A 22,369-nucleotide genomic window follows, 5' to 3' on the forward strand; every position below is an offset into this window, starting at 1 on the left:
GTGTGTGTGTGTGTGTGTGTGTGTGTGTGTGTGTGTGTGTGTGTATTATTTTGAATCATGACAGACTCTGATGTAATTGGGATAGGACTTAGGTGTTGGTATTTTCAAAAGTCTGCAGGTGCAGTACTGTGTAGCCTAGGGTAAGAATTCTTAGTTTAGTTGCCAGCAGATAGTTTCTTCAGGTGAATATCCACCATTAAAAGAGAGAAGAGTGTATGAAACAATTGAATCTAATTTTCTTCTTCTCCTAACAACCATTTTAGCATCTGTGATAAAAATCACTGCAGTTCCCAGTTTAACAGAGAATTTTAGAATTTTAGGCACATAAATCATTGATATTAAGCAAAATTAAGTTTACTAATATTTTTATCCTCTAGAAACAGCAGTAGATAGGCAGATCACCTTTCCTTTGTCTCCAGCTCTTAACATTGAAGTGGAACAAAATGGGAAACCGTCCCTGGTTGATTTGAATGAAGAAATGCAGCACATGGATGTAGAGGAATCACAGTGTGAGTTAAATTACAGAGCTGTTGTCCATGACAGTAAAAGGAGTAGTGATCCAAATGCATCATGTTGGGCAAAGATTTCCTTATGGCTTGCAAAAACGTGGTTTTAAGAACACAGTTAAAAATAACCTATAATTCTGCTTTGGCAGTATGCTTTAACTTTCAGCGCATCTTTGTGAACACAGCTGCACTAATACTTGCATTCTTGTTTTTTAATATCTTGAGATTTGAAATCATGTCATGGTTCTGTAATTTTTTTTTTAATCAAGGTGAATGTAAATAATATGGGAGTGGAAAAGCAACATAATGTATCAGATAATTGATTATAGTTCCTTAGCATGATAGTGAATTCTCATTTGAACACATTCAAATATGGAATTTTGTGTGGTGCTGTTACATGTAAATGGGATGGATATTTGCTTATTAAATATTACATTTTAAATTATAAGCTAACTTAAAAGAAAAATGTGTATTTTTCTTTTTAGGTCTTAGATTATGTCCGTTTTTAGAAGATCATAAAGAAGACATTCTGTGTGGGCCAGTATGGCTTGCTAGTGGCCTTGATCTATCAGGGCATGCTGGGATGTTGACGTTAACAAGCCCCAAACTTGTTAAAGGTGAAGTAACGTATTTTACAAAAGCAGAGTAAATAATCCCACAATTGTAAAAGTAGATTAGAAAAAACTGATTTCAGAAAAGTAAGGTATTGTTTTTTTGGGGGACTTTTCATTAGTGATTCCATCAGTTTCCTGGTAGCTGAGGTAATTTCCTCTCATAAGTGATTATTGTTATGTGAAACTTCAGATCCTACTTTCTGTGTCTTGAAGGTCTCAGTGCTTTTTAAAAAAGCATAAAGAAGATGAATGTAGGATGACTTAGCATGACATACAGAATTCTTCAAATAACCAGACATCATGTTCTAGCATGTTTGCCTTTTCCATCAATTTAAAGTCCTGTGTCTTCAGAGTGTTGTATATTGTTACAATATCTTCGCTTATGGGATTTTTATAGAGGAGTTTTGAAAGTATCAGATGTAATGATCTGAATGTCTTAAGCACAAATTATAATTAATGTATATTTTATATCTTACATCTGTAAGATATTAGATATTGCAGTAGTAGGACATTTATTTCACCTTTGTATCTCAGGGGTGAATAAAAAAAGCCAACAAATGAGACACTTACCTTGATTGTTAAAGTAAAATTGGAGGTGGGTAAGGTGTGGAGATCCTTCCCTAAACCAAGAAAATATCTGACCACCTAAGTAACAACTATTTTAATTTGTGTACATTCCCTTCATAATGTTTGTCCCTATTCACACGCTTACCTTTAGCTGCAGACATAGTATATACACAAGTTTGAATGTACTCCCTTGAGTACATCTTATTCATTCATTCATTAACTTTATGAGACTCTTTAACTTTTTGATGTGTTAGGCCACATCCTGGGTTACAGTGGTGAGCAAAACTAATAACATCTCTTCTCTCATATTGCTGAGAGTATAAGTTAATTTTGTTGAAAGAGTGTGAAACTGAAAATTTTATATGAAAATTAAAATGTCGGCTTTGACAAAATTGGGGATAAAATTATGTAACATGTATTTCAAAAGACTCAATAATGTAAAAGTGTTAATTTTCCCAGAATTTAATAGAAATGACTCTTCTTCCCATCAAATTCCTAAAACTTTGAACTGGAGAAAATGATTGCTAAATTTTTGTGGATGAATAAAAGGATGATACTGGCCAGAGACATTTAGAAAAAGAAGATTGAGGCGGAGGGTCTTATTAGATTCTAGAACCAAGAATAATGCAGCAGTAAGAAGAATGTAACAGTGTGGCGCTAGCACAGTAGGCAGACAGATCAGTGGAAAACAACAAAAGTAGCTTTTGTAATTACAGAAGGATTTCATACCTGCTTAGGCAACAATCAGCTTATGGTTTGTTCATGGGTATATTAGTTTGAGGGTATTTTTGCAATAAATTTTACATATAGATTGTATAGTATGATCTCAACTTAGTTAAAACCATATAAAATTGAAGCTAGTGATAATAACAACCAATATTTATCGAGCGCTTCCTTTGTGCCATGCAGTTATAAGTATTTCAGTTACCTTTGAGGTAGGTACTATTATTATTCTCATTTACTTTTGAAGAAACTGAACCATGGAGAGGTTAATTTGTCACATGCCTAATAAAATGGCAGAACCATTATCAAAGCCAGGTAGTGGCTCCAAAGCCTGTGCTTTTTCAGCTGTAATACTATAATGCTTATGTGTATGTATGCATTCACATATGTATGTGTGTGCATGCGTGCATTAAAGGACTGGATGGATACACATATGATACATCATTATCTCTGGGCGGTACTTTAATGACAGTATTTTCTTTGTGTTTTTCTGTAGTTCACAAAATTTCTGTTATTAAAATGAATAACTTCTTTGATTGGGGTAAAACATGCGAGGTGTCAAAACTTTCTATCTTAGGCTGTTCATATAACTCCTGTGCTTTTTGTTCTTTTGCTACCAAAGGTTATTTAGCCATATTGTATGCAAACAGTGTAATTCGAAAATTCTGGCCAAGTGTATTTTTCTTTTTGTGGAGTTAATTTAACTTGCTCTGGGAAGACAAAAAACAATTTGATTTTTTGGTGATTGAATAATTTATCCCCTTCTGTACCACTCCTCTAGGTATGGCAGGAGGAAAATATCGTTCATTTTTAATCCATGTCAAGGCAGTGAATGAAAGAGGAACAGATGAGATCTGTAACGGTGGTATACGTCCGGTAGTAAGACTTCCATCCCTAAAACACCAGAGTAACAAGGGTTATTCACTTGCTTCACTTTTGGCAAAAGTTGCAGCAGGCAAGGTATGAAACAGTATCATTTTGAACTGTAACGTGCTGTTTTAAACATGGTGGTTGAGATTTGGCACACTGTTAGAAGTAGTATGGCCCATAATTGATTTATCAGTAGACACTTTTGTTTGTTTGTATTTTTTCTCTGCAGCAAGTTAAAAAAAATATAATCAAGGAGAAAATATTTGAATTAACTTTAAGCCGACTACCTAGCTTATATAAAGTACATTCAGTAGGGAATAATTGTTAGCAGGTACTTCCCTGTATAATTATTCTTAGTTCCTTGGGTGTGAGAGTTTGTTTCTCTGCCCTCTACTGATAATGCACTACTTTTTTTTGTTTGTTTGTTTGTTTTGTAAACATTTGAGAGACTGCAGGAACAGAAGTTGAGAAGTGATTTTAGAGATGTATCTTAATTTTCATGGTTCATTTTCTACAACTAGCTGTATATCATGCAGTTTCCTCATACTTGTTTGATCTTGGACTTTCCCGAACTCTGGAGATTTTGTTTCTCTATCATCATTATTCATAAGCAACAGTAGCAGTACCAGTAACACTAATCATCTTATATTTGTATAGGTCTTCCAATTTTTCAAGGACTTCTGTGTACTTTATCTGATTTAATCCTCAAAATAACTCTGAGGTAGGCAGAGCAGGTGTTATTACCTCCATTTTTTCATGTTGAAAGTGAGTGAACCTTAGATTGGGGAGCTCACATATCTTGTAGAGCTGTAGCTGGGACTTAGACTCAAGACTTTGGCCTTATAATCTTAATTCATTGGGTTATTACCTTTAAACAGTGACTATGTCTTTCTTTCTTTCCCTGTTATAATTCTGGGCTAAATTAGTCATTTACTGAATATGAGGGTGAAAGCTGTCATTTTAATTTGAGATTTATGTTTTGATAGCCATATTTCAGTTATATTCTTTTATTTATAGACTTTAATAGTAAATAATTTTTTTGTTTCATTTGTTTGCTCATTCAGTTATTTATTTTTGTATGTTTAGGAAAAATCCTCTAATGTTAAGAATGAAAATGCAAGTAGCACCCGTAAATCCGAAAACCTCCGGGGCTGTGACTTACTTCAGGAAGTCTCAGTCACCATCCGAAGATTTAAGAAAACTTCAATTTCTAAGGAAAGGTAACCTCATTTTCTTATACTATCCTTAAAGTAATAGGAGTACAAAGGAAGAATTCCAATAAATATACCAAAATACACAAAATTTTTAAATCCTAACTTTTACTTGAAAATTTTTATTTGCTTTTCATTTCTCTTAAGAACTTATCTCAGTGATGGTATATACTGTCTTTCCACTTCATTGGTTCATCCCTGGTGTCTTTATAGTGCTTGGGAATTTTCAAAAGTTCCTTTTTTTAAATTGTGATAGTAATGATTTCAAATGAAACATTGTATGTCCAACCAGGTTGAAATAGCTTTAGTTTTAACTTTTCTATTTTGGTTGTTAATGTGTTTATATATTCTTTTTTGTAGAGTGCAACGATGTGCCATGTTACAGTTTTCAGAATTTCATGAGAAACTTCTTAACACTTTGTGTAGAAAAGCAGATGATGGCCAAATCACAGAACATGCCCAGAGCCTTGTGTTAGATATTCTTTGTTGGTTAGCTGGAGTACATTCAAATGGACCTGGAAGGTTAATAAGATTTTATTTACCACGGATTGCCCTTTGGATGTTATGATTGGAAGTTCAAGATGAGCCTAAACATCTGCTATTGTTTTGCAGCTCAAAGGAAGGAAATGAGAGCCTGCTTTCAAAAACACGAAAATGTCTTTTAGACATTGTACATGTTTGCTTCTTTGAGGCAGGACGCAGCATAGCCCATAAGTGTGCACGATTTCTAGCCTTGTGTATCAGGTTGGTTTTTTTTTCTTTGTTTTTGCTGTACGTGGGCCTCTCACTGTTGTGGCCTCTCCCGTTGCGGAGCACAGGCTCCAGATACGCAGGCTCAGCGGTCATGGCTCACAGGCCCAGCCGCTCCGCGGCATGTGGGATCTTCCCGGACCGGGGCACGAACCCATGTCCCCTGCATCGGCAGGCGGACTCTCAACCACTGCGCCACCAGGGAAGCCCCTGTTTTTTTTTAATTTGAAAATATACATTGTAGGTGCACCTGCAGTTTGGCAGGTGATACCTTGTCTATAGTGTTATTTGGTCCCTGTTGAATATATGTATAACTTAAGAGGATTTTCAAAAGTTGATGAGGATTATTGAGATTCTAAGAAAAAATTTGGGTTTTTTTGGGCAAAATGTCATGTTAAATAAATCGAGTAATAAAAGAATTCTACTAGGCTTCTTTGCCTATTAGGAAGACTTCGGGGAGTTTGGTAAGGGGATCCCTTCCCCCACTTTCACTCCTACTGTCTCTGATTGTCTTTGGATTGTTCACCCGAGGCCTTGTTCCCAGTTACATAATAATTTTACCAGACTTATTTGTAGTGTTATGCAGATCATTTTCTCTAAACCCTGAAACTATCTAGGAAGTGTTTAAAAGCTAATAGTCTATATTGACTATACCTGCTTGTTAGCCCTTTTTGGTAAAAAAAAAAGAGTGGTTTAATGTGTAAGAAAACAGTTACAAAGACCCTTAGTATAAATCAATCCCTACTATCTTTCTGCATGTCTATAGGGCTTTAAGGCAGATTTTCTTTCAATTTGTATGAACACATTTTAAAGATTTTAAAAGTACTACACCATGTTTAGAGTTGGATTTAGACCTTGAATAATGTAGTTAAATTTTTTCTTTTAAAATTGTTTCCAGTAATGGCAAATGTGACCCATGTCAACCAGGATTTGGATCTGTTCTGTTGAAGGCCTTACTTGATAATATGTCGTTCTTACCTGCAGCAGCAACTGGTGGTATGTGAAATTAGTTCAATCACAAATAGCTGTAGCCTTAGGAAATATCTCACAGTATGCTTGGGGTTGTGTAGTAACTTTCTTTTTATTCTCAATTAGTTTTCTTTTTTTCTGTAGCTTATCTGTTTTTTAAGGGGTTTTAAATTGTGATTGGGTAGGCAGATACTCTCTGTTCGATAATATTTTTAGGAAAAAGTTAATGGGAGATTTAAGTAAATAATCAGGTCATCTCAATTCATACATTTTCTGTACTTCATTAAAATAATTGAGCTGCTTGGTTGTTCACAAACTAAAATGTCAGTAAGTGCCAGAGAGATGACATAAATAAGAAGAATGGTTCATACACATATTGTGTGAGAATGGTAGGGTCTGTGGCAAACTCTGATTCCCTAAAAGGAGCCAGTGGGTTTTTTTTTTTTTTTTTACAGCACCTAAAGACTGTGGAAATGCCATTCAAAAATGAATGTAGTTATCAGGTAGGAATTTACTATGAAGGGCTACAGATTTGTCCTTTACCTAGTGTTAGTTTTTTGTGGGCATTTCTCACAGTCTTTTATTTTATAAATAACCATTCAACAAGTTATCTCAGTGAGATAAACATATTCCACAAGGATTTGATCTTGGTGGTATACCAGAAAAAAAGTTTGCTCAAAGTTAGGATAAATGGTTATTTTAGCAATACCTTAATTTAGACAAAGAGTCTGTTTATATTTACCTTGAACACATATTGACTAAAACTATGAACTGTTTGTTTTATAGAGTAGAATGTTTTGGACTTGGTTGCTCACTTTAATAGTCTCTGGTGTTTAAAACAGTTTCTTGAGGATAGTGTTAGTGGTAGGGTGCTTAAATTATGGGATGTATTTAGTTAGATACCTCAAGTTAGAGTCTTAAAATACATCATCATGGTCACCTTTTAATATCACCTTTGGTCTGTATCTAACTGGCAGTATGGAATAACTATACTTCATTTACTTGCTAAAGTATATTATTTGTAGCTCACTGCCATCAACTGGTTTTGAAATTTTTAGTGCAGAGAAATAGTATTTTAGGAAAGATAGCTTGAAGGACCTGACATCTCCGCTTTTCTAGCTATTATAAAATGTCCCTCAGAGTCATCTCACGTTACTGAAAACCTAAACGACTAGGTTGATCCTATACACTTCTCAAAAAATATGATTGCAATTCTTTGTCAGTGTCCTCTTAGAGTCCTCCAAGGAGTTAGTCCTTCTTTGTAATTTGCCCTTACAGATTTTATTTCCAGAAAATCCTTCTAGGAAAAGGGGACATACTGATAAATATGAAATCTGAAGTTCTCTTTGTTAGAGAAAAACGAGGAAAAGAAACAGTGATTTAAACAACTGATTTGTTGTTGTTTTCAGGTTCGGTCTACTGGTATTTTGTCTTACTGAATTATGTTAAAGATGAAGATTTGGCTGGGTGCAGTACTGCGTGTGCATCTCTGCTTACTGCTGTGTCCAGACAGTTACAGGACAGGCTAACACCAATGGAGGCTTTGCTTCAGACAAGGTATTTTAATCTATGAAATGACTAATCATGGGCCTTTCTGGATATGATACCACCTTTGCACATAATTGTTATTATATATATTTGCTTAAGTTTTTCTTCCCTTTATTTTCTCCGAAAATAATTCCCTTTAACAACTTTGGAAGTCCTGGAGATAGTTATTCAGAGGGCTAATTATATTAAAATACTTAAAAGTGGTGTATCTTGCTAATGGTAGAAGCACTTAAGGTAATTTGTTTCTTTGTTGTTAAAACTTTGTAAGCAAAATTATGTAAATCACTTACTGCCCTTAACTAGTATTCTTTATCTGCTGTTTGATTTTCTAAAACTTAAACATAATGAAATAAGAAATAGCTAAAGGTTAGATTTGAGTTCTTGCCTAATCTTCATTATTTGAAGTATCTTATTTAAAGCAAGGATTTTTGTAATCTTTATAGAATAGAAATCTTGATTTCAATGAGATGTTACTCAAAGCCTTTGTACCTTCTGCTGAGTCAATGTAATGATTGAGGCAAGGGAGGGGTGCTTGATAGCTCTTTCTTGATTCAGACTGCAGATGAAGGTTGTCTTGGTTCATTAGTTATCAGCTTAATTGAAATCACATTTATTGAGTCTCTGGACTGTATCTTGTGGAGTATAGGTTTTCAGGGAACACAGTTGAGATTCAGTGAATTTAAGGAGTTAATAGTGTCTCCTTCTGCCCTGTGTAAAAACTGCTTTGAAAACTAAGTAAATAGATAATTTGTTAATTAGATGGCTGACAGGAAAATTGTTAGGACATTATTTTATTTTTCAGATATGGATTATATAGTTCACCATTCGATCCAGTCCTCTTTGATTTGGAGATGAGTGGCTCTTCTTGTAAAAATGTATACAACAGCAGCATTGGTGTCCAGTCAGATGAAATTGATTTATCAGATGTCCTTTCAGGTAGTAAAGTCTTTTATTAAAGGAATTTCTGAATTTTATATCTTGGGTTTAAGTTACCATTGATTTTTTAATGGATTGTAGTCACTACATTCTATCTTTGAGAACTAAAAGTTTTTAGAACTTAACTTTAGTATCTGTGAGTCATTAAACTATTTGCCTTTGTTTCTTAATTCCCCCCTCAAAAAATATTGAAGTTATTTTTGAAAGGGTTGCAAATTTGGTTTTTGTGTGTGTTTCATTGCATGTCAGTATGACGTTAATGCTAATAAGAGATTAAAATTTGGTTATTTGTTGTAGTCCTTTCAGTTTTATGTGGTGTGCCTTTGTTGTTCATAAACTCAAAGAACATGTTATTTCATATTACAAAATATGAAAATAAAATTAATTTATACTTATTTTAATAAGCAAAGATGCAGAAAGAAAAAATAATTTTCTGCATCTTCTATCACACTGTCCTGAGGTGAACTTGGTACACCATGTTACATGTATTCTTGTATGCATTTCTAAAGATGTTTTTAGGATTGAATGTATAACACTATTTGTATAATCTTTTCAGGTGCTAGAATTTGGTGTTTTTCTAGTTTTGTCAGATAGAGCAATGATCGCTTTGTTTTTTGTTTTCTTCCATCTTACCGAACTTACTGCAAGTGTTGCTAGTAAACCAAAATGTTAAAAAATTTATTTGTAAACATATTATGATAAGTACCACATTAATTATAAGTAAAATTTGGGAGTTAGTCTCAGGTTTGTAAATTATGAGTTGTGAAAAAAGCAAAAGAGAAAAATCAAATATAGAAATATAAATAAAACATAAAATGTCTCAACTCTAACCTCTTCATCCTTTTAGATTACCGTTGTTAACAGGATGCTTAGCTATTTAGACTTATTTGCTACACGTGTTTATGAGCATTTTTAATGAAAGAGGTCATACTATACTTCTGGTCTGTTACTTGCTTTTTAATGACTTATTCTGCCTTAGATACTGGTGTTATCTCCTCTGTTTGATGACTTAGGCTCCTGACTACCTTACTCCCAGTGTGTCTCTATCTAAGTGACTTGTCAAATTATGAACAGAACTCAGAGGAGGGGTTAGAACTAGACCTGTAGATGCCTTCTGAACTCCTTAGGATAGAATGAGATTCCTTATAGAGAGAACGTAAGGAGAGGACGGTAAAGCTCAGGCCAAGCCTGGGGGTTAAATAAGCAAGAGCAACCATACTCTATATTATAGAGTATCATAGTCTCAGAAGAAGGGACTTCGAAGTCGTGATATACGTCTCCATATGAACGTCTCTTCATTTTATTTCTCACCATCCAGCATTCCTTTTTTCAGTTAATGGCATCCATGGCACAAAACAGAAATCTGAATGTTATCCTCTCTTTCTCATCCTCCACAATGAGGCTGTCATCAGATTCTATTTTTCCACCAACATGTATTTCAAATCTGCCCATTCTCTTACTTCCCACGATCGCAGTATTACGATCTAAGCCACAGTCGTTTTGAACCTGGACTACAGTAATAGCTTTCTAACTGGTCATTCTGCATCTGTTCTTGGCTCACTTCTATACATTCTCCACAATGCAATGAATGCAATCATTTTTGAATGCAACCCTGATCTGATCATTCTCTGTCTCTTCCTAAAATACTTTTCATTTCTTTCCATAATTGTGCAGTCCAGAGTCTCTAATATAGCATAGAACATCTTGTGTGATCTGCCCTGTTAGTTTTCTTTCTGTGGCCCAGTGATTCTCAAAGTGTGGTCCATAGGTCCCCTCAGGGTTCCTGAGATCCTTTCAGGGAGTCCACGGGTTAAATGTTTTCATGATAAAACAGTGTTACTTGCCTTTTTTCATTGCATTGACTTTCACACTGATTGTGCAAAAGCATGATGTTCTTCCCCATGCACTTAGAGTAAAAAGTATGGCAGTTTCACTTAGAAATACCTTTGATGAAACAGTAAAAATTGTTAATTTTATTAAATTTTGAACCTGCGAGTATGCATCTTTTAACTATTCTGTGATGAAATGGGAAGTGTGCATGAAACACTTCTGCTGCATGCTGAAGAACCATGGTTGTTTCAAGGAGGTGCACTTGTGTAGTTGTTAGAGTTATAAGCTGAACCAGTTGCTTATTTCATGGTATACCATTTTTATTTGCAAGAATGACTGATAAAATACGTTTATTCAGATTTGATTATTTGGCAGGTATTTTCTCAAAAATGAATAAAAAATGCCTGTCAGTATCCATCCAGTTGATAGTATTTGTTGCCAATTTTAGAAGTAGACTTTTAAGCAGAAATTAGAATTTTGGAAAACTTGTTTCCTCTGAAGTGAGCTTTAATGACTTTTCTGATGGGCTACGATGATGTTAGTGAGTGTCATTTTCTGATATTATATGATGAAATGTGTTAACATTTGGAAGATCTGTATATAGCAGTGGACCAGTATTTTCCCTATGATTGATGCATGGTGATTCAACATCAAGCATGGGTTTGAGAAGTTCTTTTTTTAAGATTTCGTAAGATAGAGTTTGAGAAGTACTTTTTTTAAGATTTCAGATACCGTATTGCAACTAATCCTAAACTACCACTTTTCAAGTTTTTGAATATTTAATACTTTATTAAAATATTCCATTCTTTTCCAATCACATATTTGTATTGGGTCGGCGTTTCTTCATGTATTTCTTCCAGAGCATCCTATTGTAGTACACTGAATGCAGAGGCAGGTAGGCAAATCCAACTACCTTCTGATAAGCCAAATTTTAAAGAGATTTGCAAGAATGTAAAACATCACCAGTCTTCTCATTATTTTTGTTTTTTTCTTAAAGTATAATTTCCATTTTATTGTCTTTCCGGGGGACAGTATTTCTTTAGTCTTTAAGAACTTAGCTTCTTACATGGGCTTTGGTGGAGGTCGTGGGGCAGCACCAGCAGGTCTAAATCCAGGTGGAGGTGTTCGGTCCTTCCCGGCTTCCTGAGAACGATTCCTGACTGCCTTGCTGTGAATGGCACAACTCACACAGTAATGCAGTTTCACATACAGCTTGGGAAGCACATAGGCATCGAAAACACTCGCTTTGGAAATGTCCCGGATGGCTACGGGCCTCTACGATGTTCCGAATGACGAGCTTCTTAATGGCCTTATCCTCGGGCACGCGTCGGGCACAGTTGGTGCAGCGAATAGGCTGCATGTGGCTGCGGCCCTTCTTGGCACGACCATTATTCCTTGTTTTCTTGGTCATAACAGTCATTTTTCATCAAAAGATGCTATTTAGTTTTATACCTAATGAGTTTATTAGTGTTATACTAATTAATGTTTAAAATATTCTCATCTTAAAATTTCTACCTTGATAAATATTTCTATATAGACACACACACACACACACACACACACACACACACACACACAGAGCCAACATAAATGAAAACTCAGTTTTCAAGTTCTTTTAATTATTTTAAAGATGTGTAGAGGGGTTTTAGGGTTGAGAAATGTTCCTCTAGGCACATTTTTCTTTCAGTTTCTCTAATGTGTCATGTTCCTTCCTACTGAAGGGATTTCACTCATGTCATTTCTTCTGCCTGGATTCCCGTCCCAGTGGAATAAAGACATAAAAATCTTTTATTCTTCCCATATGTCTCATCACCTCATCATGGAAGTATTTTATTACCCCTGGCATAGACTGATTTCCCCTTGATTTATTTATCCTTTGAACTTCTCTTAAGTAAAGCATAGGAATTTTTTTTTGGTTCAGTTGTATAATTAATTAATACCTGGTAACCTTGAACAGAATATGCATTTCATGACAACTAGGACCTGTCCCTTTTCTTGTATCTCCCATGTCTTCTATTGAATAAGTGCTCAATAAATATTTTTTAACACACGTGTCAGGTCCTATGCTGGGTGCCAGTGGGACGTTGGAGAACAAGGTTTTGACAGTTTAGTCTTGCGTTTAATTTATTCCTTCAGATGTTTGATGATATTTTTCATATCTCTCCATTCTTTCCATCTTCTCTTTCCGTTCTACTTTGTGTGTTAAAGAATTCTGTTTAAAAGTAGTGCTCTGATTAGAACATTTGAAAAGTACTAAAAATAACCCTTCCCTCTTCCTCCCCTTGTACGATATACACCACTCTTCTTTTGTGTTCTTCTGTCCAGTCTTCTTACTGTGGTTTTATGATTCACATAGTTGTGACCATTTGATTTTTCTTTCTTACTACTACATGTGCCAACTTAAACTTTTTATGATTATAAGGTAGCATATCTCATTCTAGAATATTGATATTATATTCAAAATATAAAATTTATAGATAAACCTTGCTAATATTTTAGAATATTTTTTTAGTTTTTAATAAGTGTCATTTGTACTGTTGACATCATAGAATATATTCTGATATTTTGCATACTTAAACAGATTGAGTAATAGCTAATCTAAGTAGCTGGTTATTTTTTCCCCTCATTTAAAATCTATTTTATTTATTTATTAATTGTTTTTCTTTTGTCTTCTATTCCTCATTTAAAATCTAAATCACTTGTTATAGTTTCTTGTTAATGTGAATGGCCACTAGGTTGCTTCTCTGCAACTCTGCTTTTGTAGTAAGGAGACTAGTATCTATTTGTGTGTTTTCTTAATACCACGTCCATTGTTGAAGCCCTGTGTAAACCCTGTGTTTATGCATTTATACATCTTTCTAATTAAAATTGAAGTAGTAGCTATAATTCTCAATATGATTATTGCCTTTTTAAGGTTAATTCACGTTTTATAAAACTTGTCTCTTTTTTGTATTAGGAAATGGAAAGGTCAGTAGTTGCACAGCTGCTGAAGGTAGTTTCACATCTCTCACTGGACTTCTAGAAGTTGAACCTCTGCACTTTACTTGTGTGTCAACTAGTGATGGAACCAGAATAGAAAGGGATGATGCAAGTACGTTTACTGGTATATACCTTCTCTTATTATATACATTCTTTTATTACATATTTTATGTTGTAATAAAGTGATATATCAGTATTTACATATCAGTTTATAGTATACGTAAATTCCTTTGCTGTCATGTTTAGTAGAAACTTATTGGTAGGAGGCACACTTTGGGGAAAAATCATAAGTGGTTTCATATTCTTTTCTAAGTCTATTCATGGGTTTTTTCCTACCCTCTAGAACCCTATGTTAAATCTTTTTGTTTTATGTATATGCATTTTTAGAAACATTTTAATTTGGAAAATATCAAACATAACGAAAGTAGAGGGACGAGTACAATAGACTATATTTTCATTACCCACCTTCAGCAATCAGTCTTGATGGTCAGTTTGGCATCATGATGTAATTTCTTGCGTTTAAAGTTAAAGGTATATTTGATAATGTCTTTGAGAAAGTTGAGATGAGTGAAGACGAAATACTGTTTTTTCAGCTAGTTTAAAACAACTTTGGATATATGAACCAGTATTTGTGTGTGTTGAATATATGGTGTTGTTGATGCTTTAAATGAATAATCAGTGAGAAGGACTTCTGTTTATTCTGTATATCTTACTTCCTGTGTTTTTTCTTCACATTGTAGGATCAGTGTTTATTTACAGTTAGTTCTATCTGGGCACAAATAATTGAAGTTTTTATAATTAAAAATATTGGTATATGGTTTTACATTTATATTACAGTCCCAGTAGTGTTTTTGAATATTGTCTTGAATGAATTCTGCTGTTGATGGTTTTTTGTAAGTAGGTGTCTTTTTGTTTCTTCAACTGTCTAACAGAAAGTAAAAATAGTTTGCTTGAGAAGTCTTGAAAAATTTAATCTTGCACTTGGGTCCAGAATGACAAAGTGTTTTAAAGGGAAATTAACAGTCCTTTGAGTGCCTTTTTATTCAGAATCATCTTATATCTTCCAATTGTAGAAGTAACCACTAAGTGAAATTCATGGCTTATGTAGCTGAGAGTTTTAATTTAAAAATAAAATTTTATATTTCTTTCATATGGAGATGCCAGAAGGGTCAAAATTCATTTGTGTTTGTTTTCTTGGACTATTGCAGTCATTTTGTAGAAACTTATATATTTACAGTGGTATGGAAACATGCGATAACAAGAAATTAAACTTCCAGAAAACTCTTTGGTTCTAAATCAGACTTTTTTTTTGGAACTGTCATGAAATTAATTTTTTATTTTAAGAAAATTAATGTGTTTGAATAATACTTTCAGAAGTTATAAAATTTAAAACATAAAAGATCTGGTTTGAAAAAGAAAAGTATTTCCTCACATTCCTACCCATTTCTACTCCTGTAAAACATACAATAGGACCCGTTTCTTGTCTTTCCAAAGGTAGTCTATGCTTTTATAAGCATTCACCTCTGTATTCCACCCAGATTGAAACCACCACCAGCAGAGGGATACTTATTAAATGTTAGGGCAAAGTCCTGACTAGTGATCATAAGGTGCTAGAAGATGACTGTAGTCTCTCAGCTTCCTGTCTCCTTTTCTTTTGAAACATGTTAATTGTGAAATATAATGCGCATACAGAAAGGTACAGAAAACAATTGTATAATGAAGCAATTTATCACAACACAAACTGCCCATGTGACCACCAAGTCAAGAAAAAACATTTCCAGTACTCTAAAAGAAGATTTCTTCATACCCCCTTTCCATTTATTTTTCCCTCACTCTCTCCAAAAGGTAAACACTGTCCTAACTTTTAGAGTAATCATTTCTTGGTTTTTATTTGTTTCTTTGTATAACCTCTTAGCTACGTGTTCCTAAACACTGATTGAGTAGGGTCTGTGTAGTATAGAATTGCATTTATGTATTTTTTGGTCAGCCTTCTGTTCCATGTTATCGTTGTTAAATTCACCTATATCATTGCATATATAGATAGTTTGTTCATTTTCATTGCTGTTTACGATTCTACTCTCTGAATAAAACAAAATTTATGTACCCACTATTGATTTGTGTACTCTTGAGTGACATTTGGGTTGTTATATTGTAGTGCTGTTAGTACTAGTGGATACACTATTTTCTTAGCTATGACTGTAGAAGTTGATTTGCTGCTTTATAGGGTTTTCATATATTCAACTTTAGTAAGTAATGTTAAAAAATGCGCTCCTTAATTTACAAGCATATTAAGATTTTCTAGTTATCATCTTATTCATTTCTATTTAAAATGCTGTGGGGTCAAAAGAAATACTTTGTCAGTCTGCAAAATTTATTGGGAATTGCAGAGGATCAGCAATAATGCTTGACAATAATGTTTACTCTGCACTTGGTGAAGTGTGCTCTGTATATCCACTTGGATTAATTGTGGTCTTCAAATTCTCTGTCTTTGATTATTTCATCTGTTTTTTTTTGTTTGTTTTTGTTTTTAGTTAATAAGATCAGCATGTTAAATTCCTTTCATTATACCTGTGGATTTGTCTATTTTAGTTTCAACAATTTTTATTTTATACATTTTGAAGCTACCATATAAATTTAGAATGGTTGTATCTTTCTTGTGAATTGAATCTTTTATCGCTAGGTATTATCTCTCTCTCTCTAAGATTGATTTTCCTAAAATTACTTTGTTTGATTTTTCTCTACCACTTATCAGCTTTCTTTTAGTTACTATTTGTATGGTATATATTTTTCCTTCTTTTTACTTTCAACTTTTCAGTGTCTCCTTTCATTTTAGTCATGTCTTTTATAAGCAGAATGTAGTTGCTTTTTTCCTCCCCTTCTTTCAATTGGAGTATTTAGTTTATTTACATTTAATGTACTTAGTAATATATTTGGATTCAGATCTACCATGTTTTTCATATATTCTATTAGATTTCTCATCTTGCCTGTTAGATGTTTCTTTTTCTCCTTTGTTTCCATTTTATTGGTGATTGTATTTTTATTGAGCTATTATTCTACTTTTTATTATAATATTTTTAGCAATCATCCCAGAGAGCATAATATACACATATCCTTGACATCCAGAAATCCAGTTGCTTTTCTTTTTACCATACAGTGCAAATATATTGAACATTATTTATCACCTTTCTAATTTATATGGCAATGTGGCTTTATACCTTAATTTTATATGTATTTTAATTCCATGGTTATTATTATAGTTTTTATATTCAGTATTCATTTGGATTTATTTCATAACTCCATTTTCATTTCTCTGTTTCTTTGCTTTTGAGCTTTTCTGTGGTTTGATTTTTCTTTATGTCTGAAAACTCTGTAAGATCACTTTTTTTGTTCTTGTCTACTGATGATGAATTAACTTAGTTTTCTGTAGGAAAATTTCAAATATTTCTTGAAAAATTAGATAAATGACAGCCATTATCCATACATAGTATCTGTTTATTTTTTTTATTATTATTTTTTTATTTTTATTTTTTTTTGGCAGTACGTGGGCCTCTCTCTGTCGTGGCCTCTCTCGTTGCGGAGCACAGGCTCCGGACGCGCAGGCTCAATGGCCATGGCTCACGGGCCCAGCTGCTCTGTGGCATGTGGGATCTTCCTGGACCGGGGCATGAACCCGTGTCCCCTGCATCGGCAGGCGGACTCTCAACCACTGCACCACCAGGGAAGCCCTGCATACGTAGTATCTTAAACAATGCGGATGTCCTCTTTAATAACTGATTCCATTTTTATTATAATTATCTAAATTAACTATGGTTTATTATGATACATTTTCTCATAATCTAATAAATTAGTATAATCAATGTCATAGTATCATCTAATTTTCAGTACTTAATTAAATTTTTCTGAACATCATAATAATAACTTTCTACATTTGGCTTGTTTGGATCAAGATATGTCATCTTCATTCTTTTTTTTTAATAAATTTATTTTATTTATTTTAATCTTGGCTGCGTTGGGTCTTCATTGCTGTGCACGGGCCTTCTCTAGTTGCGGCAAGCGGGGGCTACTCTTTGTTGTGGTGTGCGGGCTTCTTATTGCGGTGACTTCTCTTGTTGTGGAGCATGGGCTCTAGGCACGCGGGCTTCAGTAGTTGTGGCACGTGGGCTCAGTAGTTGTGGCTCGTGGGGTCTAGAGCGCAGGCTCAGTAGTTGTGGCGCATGGGCTTAGTTGCCCCGCAGCATGTGGGATCTTTCTGGACCAAGGCTTGAACCCATGTCCCCTGCATTGGCAGATGGATTCTTAACCACTGCACCACCAGGGAAGCCCCCATCTTCATTCTTGAAGAATATTTCACATGTTACAGAATTGTAAGCCAGCTATTATTTCTTCTAGTTATTTAAAGGTAATCTTTCATTTTACTTTACACTGTTTTTGTTAGACATCACTTGTCAGTCTTATTATTCCTTTTTTAATGTCATTGTCAGTTTTCAAGGTGTTTTTGAGATTCATACTCTTCCCCCACCCTCCTTGATTTCTGCCCTTCACCTCCTTTCTCTCTGTTTTCAGCATTTTTCTCCGATTTCCTACATGTGGTTTCAGTTGTAATTATCCTGGTTGGGATTCACAGAGCTTCTTGAATGCTTACTTCATATCTTCCATCAGCTTTAGAAAGATCTCAGCCATTAACTGTTGAAACACTGCTTCTGCCCTGTTTTTTATCTTCTTTCTTCTTGCATCTCCAGTTTCATGTATGTTACACTTCATCACTATAACTGACATAATTTCAACTTTTAAATCTCTTCTTTTACGATGGGTATTTTCTTCTAATTCATCTTAGTTTAGTCTTTCTCTCTTCTGGTGTGTAATCATTTGTGGGGGAAAAGCTATCTTTCCTTCACTCTACTGCAATGTCACCTCTCTTCAGAATTATGTGTTTGCTATCTGTGTGGGTCATTTCTGTTCCTTTGGTCAGTTTATCTGGCCTTATGCCAGTACCTCATTGTCTTAATTACTGTAACTTTATGTTAAGTCTTAAAATCTGCTAGTACAAATCTACCAACTTTTTTTCTTTTTTGGTAGATTTACAAAATTTATATATGAAGTTTTCATAGTGTTGTGTAGCCATTACCACTAATTCCAGAGCGTTTTAATCACTCCAGAAAGAAACCCTGTAACCGTTAACAGTCACTCCCAATTCCCCTCTCCCCCATCTTCTAGCAATCACTAATCTGTTTTGAGTCTATGGATTTGCCTACCCTGGACATTTCCCATAAATGTGGAATCATATAGTATATGACCTTTTTGTCTGGGTTCTTCCACTTGGTTTAATATTTTCAAGGTTTGTCCATTTAGCATGTCTAAGTACATCATTTTTGTAGCTGAATAATATTCCATTTTATATTTACCACTTAAAATTTTTTTTGGATGTACCACATTTCGTTTATCTGCTCAGCAGTTAATGGACATTTGGGTTGTTTCCTCTTTTTGGCTATTAAGAAAAATACTGCTGTGAACATTTTTGTGTTAAGTGTTCATTGTGATGTATGTTTTCATTTCTCTTGAGTGTATACCTAGGAGTGTAATCCACCAACATTCTTTTTCTTAAAGGTGCTCTTTCATAAAGATTCTGGGTCTTTTGTATTTCCATTTTTTCCAGCTTTATTGAAATATAAATGACATACAACAGTGAGCAAGTTTAAGGTGTACAGTGTGTTGTTTTGAAAAATTTATATATTGTAAAATGATTCCCTCCATAGCATTAGCTAATACCTTCATCACGTCACAGAATTACTATTTCTTTTTTGTGGTGAGAACATTTAAGATTTACTCTCTTTGTAACTTTCAAGTATATAACACAGTATTATGATCTATAATCAATGTGCTGTACATTAGATCTCAGTAATTCCATTTAAATTTTAGAATTGGATTGATAATTTATACTCAAAATACTTATTGTATTTTAATATGGGGTTTGAATATAAGTCAGTTTGGGAGGATTGACATCTTAACATTAAGACTTCCAGTCCATTAACATGGTAATATTCTTTAGTATATATTTATGCTAAATTAGGTATTCCATTTATCTTGGTGATGTCTTATAGTTCTTGGTGCACTAGAAGTTTTGCACATCCTTTTTAGATTTGTACCTAGCTATTTGAATTTTTATGCTATTATAAGTGCTATTTTTCTTAATTTTATTTCCAGGTTTTTCTTGCTGGTCTATAGAAGTATAATTGATCTGTGTATATTAATCTCATACCTGGTGACACTGCTATATTAACTTATTAATTCTTGTAGATTGTACATTCTTAGGGATTTTTTTTTAGGGAGTTTAAATATACACAATTATATCATCTGTTAATAAAGAGATTTTTACTTTGTTGTTGTTCTAGTTGTTATATCTTTTATTTCTTTTTCTTGCTCTGTCATGCTTCCTAGGACTTCCTGCATTTATACTGAATAGAAATGGTGATAGTAGTCATCTTTTTCTTGTTCTCACCTCTGTTTTTTTATATCTAGTTTTAGAGGCTCTTAGTATAAAAATAGGAAATGATATTGAAAACTCTGTGCAAAAGATTTAAAAATTAGTTTTATAGTAGCAGGATGACTTATTTTTCTTGGGTTGTTTATGTCTCTTACGTGTTTCTTGTGACTTAGCTCATTTTCCTTTAAATATTATTTGGGCATTAGATTTTTAAAATCAGTAAAGGGCTAAAATACACATGGTTAATATTGAAAAACCACTTAAATTACCCCAAAGTACAAGTACAACATAAATGCCTTAGTAAGTCTAATAATTTTCCCTCTAGAGTTGGAATGAACTGCTGTTGCTTTGGTGGAACACTTGATGGAGCAAATGGATTTCATTTTGCAGCACACAGCTTATATGAGTTATGATTGCTCTTTCTTTGCTCAAGCTTATATAGTTGAATTTGTGCAAGTTAAATGAGGTGTATGATGGCTACACTGTAATGATCATGTTTTTTTTTTAAGTTGAGGAGAGTTTTAATTGTTAAGAGGCTATGCACAGTTTTGTTGTTATTTCAATCTTGTGATTATAGCTTAGTTTTTAAAAATAGTTTATTTGAATTCTGGCATAATATAGTCATTGTTAGATGTTAAGATAGGCTGTCAGATTACCTTTTTTCTCCCCTTTTCAGGTATTTATGAGCAGGTTACTTCCCTCAATTTTATTTTATTTATTTTTATTGGAGTATAGTTGATTTAAAATGTTGTGTTAGTTTCTGCCATATAGTTCCCTCAATTTTAGATACATTATCTGTAAAATGGGATAACATATTACCTACTCATGTGCCATTGCAAAGATTAAATGAGTTGATGTAAGTTCCATGCTTAGCACTATGCCTCATGTTAGGTTTGATTTCACACAGCCCTTGGTTCTAACCCTAGTTCTACCATTAGGTAACTTTACAGGGTAACTTCTCTGAGCCATTCTTTACTTAATCAACTAAAGAGCAGAATCATAGTACCTGCCCTTCAGGGTTCATTTGTTGAAAGTAGTAATTAACTAAAACAGTGTAAGGTAGTAGGTAATACATACTAAACATTTGTTATTATTGTAGCAGTTATCTTTCCTTAATATAAGTAAGTCTTTCTCTTACTTCACTTAGTATAATAATCTCCAGGTCCATCCATGTTGCTGCATATGGCATTATTTCATTCTTTTTCATGGATGAGTAGTATTCCATTGTATATATGTACCACATCTTCTTTATCCATTCCTCTGTTGATGGACATTTATGTTGCTTCCACGTCTTGGCTATTGTAAATAGCGCAGCCATGAACATTGGGGTGCACGTATCTTTTCAAATTAGAGTTTTCTCTGGATGTATGTCCAGGAGTGGGATTGCCGAATCATATGGCAATTCTATTTTTAGTTTTTTAAGGAACCTACATACTGTTTTGCATAGTGGCTGCACCAGTTCACATTCCCACCACCAGTGTAGGAGTAGGAGGGTTCCCTTTTCTCCACACCCTCTCCAGCATTTGTTACTTGTAGACTTTTTAATGATGGCCATTCTGACCAGTGTGAGGTGGTACCTCATTGTAGTTTTGTTTTGCATTTCTCTAATTATTAGTGATGTTGAACATATTTTCTTGTGCCTATTGGCCATCTGTATGTCTTCTTTGGAGAAATGTCTATTTAGGTCTTCTGCCCATTTTTTGATTGGGTTGTTTGTTTTCTTGTTATTGAATTGTATGAGCTGTTTGTATATTTTGGAAATTAAGCCCTTGTTTATCACATCATTTGCAAATATTTTCTTATAGGTTGTCTTTTTGTTTTGTTTATGGTTTCCTTTGCTGTGCAAAAGCCTATAAGTTTGATTAGGTCCCATTTGTTTATTTTTGCTTTTATTTCTATTGCCTTGGGAGACATTGGTACGATTTATGTCAGAGAATGTTTTGCCTGTGATCTCTTCTGGGAGTTTTATGGTGTCATGTCTTATATTTAAGTCTTTCAGCCATTTTGAGTTTATTTTTGTGTATGGTGTGAGGGTGTGTTCTAACTTCATTGATTTACATGGGGCTGTCCAGCTTTCCCAGCACCACTTGCTGAAGAGACTGTCTTTTCTCCATTGTATGTTCTTGCCTCCTTTGTCGAAGATTAATTGTGTGAGTTTAGGAAATTAAGTTTTTATTTCAGCTTTTTCCAAAATGTTTTACACAGATACTGGTAAATATATCATGGGAAAAAAGTTCTTTTATGCTGTATATTTGAATAACATTGAAAAGAGGGGTGAAAAAATTTTAACTTTGTGCGATTTCATAGACCTGTAATGATGATAATGTTCATGGGTAAGCAGTATGTGCCAGACTTATTTGACTGTGCATCTGACATGCTTCTCCT

The 22,369-nt window shown here is 33.9% G+C and overlaps 1 protein-coding gene and 1 pseudogene across 1 annotated transcript in view; one reads left to right on the forward strand and one right to left on the reverse strand.

Annotated features, from left to right (window-relative positions):
- The window catches only part of BIRC6 (baculoviral IAP repeat containing 6), a 233,423-nt gene that overhangs the window by 66,581 nt on the left and 144,473 nt on the right, over positions 1–22,369 (forward strand). Inside the window, 10 exon segments of the mRNA XM_024732052.1 lie at positions 420–509; positions 992–1,123; positions 3,192–3,370; positions 4,367–4,500; positions 4,852–5,013; positions 5,104–5,235; positions 6,140–6,237; positions 7,620–7,767; positions 8,561–8,694; positions 13,481–13,615. Coding sequence (XP_024587820.1) covers positions 420–509; positions 992–1,123; positions 3,192–3,370; positions 4,367–4,500; positions 4,852–5,013; positions 5,104–5,235; positions 6,140–6,237; positions 7,620–7,767; positions 8,561–8,694; positions 13,481–13,615 — 1,344 coding nt within the window.
- LOC112390981 (40S ribosomal protein S26-like) lies at positions 11,587–11,944 on the reverse strand (annotated as a pseudogene).

This window comes from Neophocaena asiaeorientalis, unplaced genomic scaffold (genome assembly GCF_003031525.2).
Source record: "Neophocaena asiaeorientalis asiaeorientalis breed wild unplaced genomic scaffold, Neophocaena_asiaeorientalis_V1.1 scaffold18, whole genome shotgun sequence".
Lineage (NCBI taxonomy): Eukaryota > Metazoa > Chordata > Mammalia > Artiodactyla > Phocoenidae > Neophocaena > Neophocaena asiaeorientalis.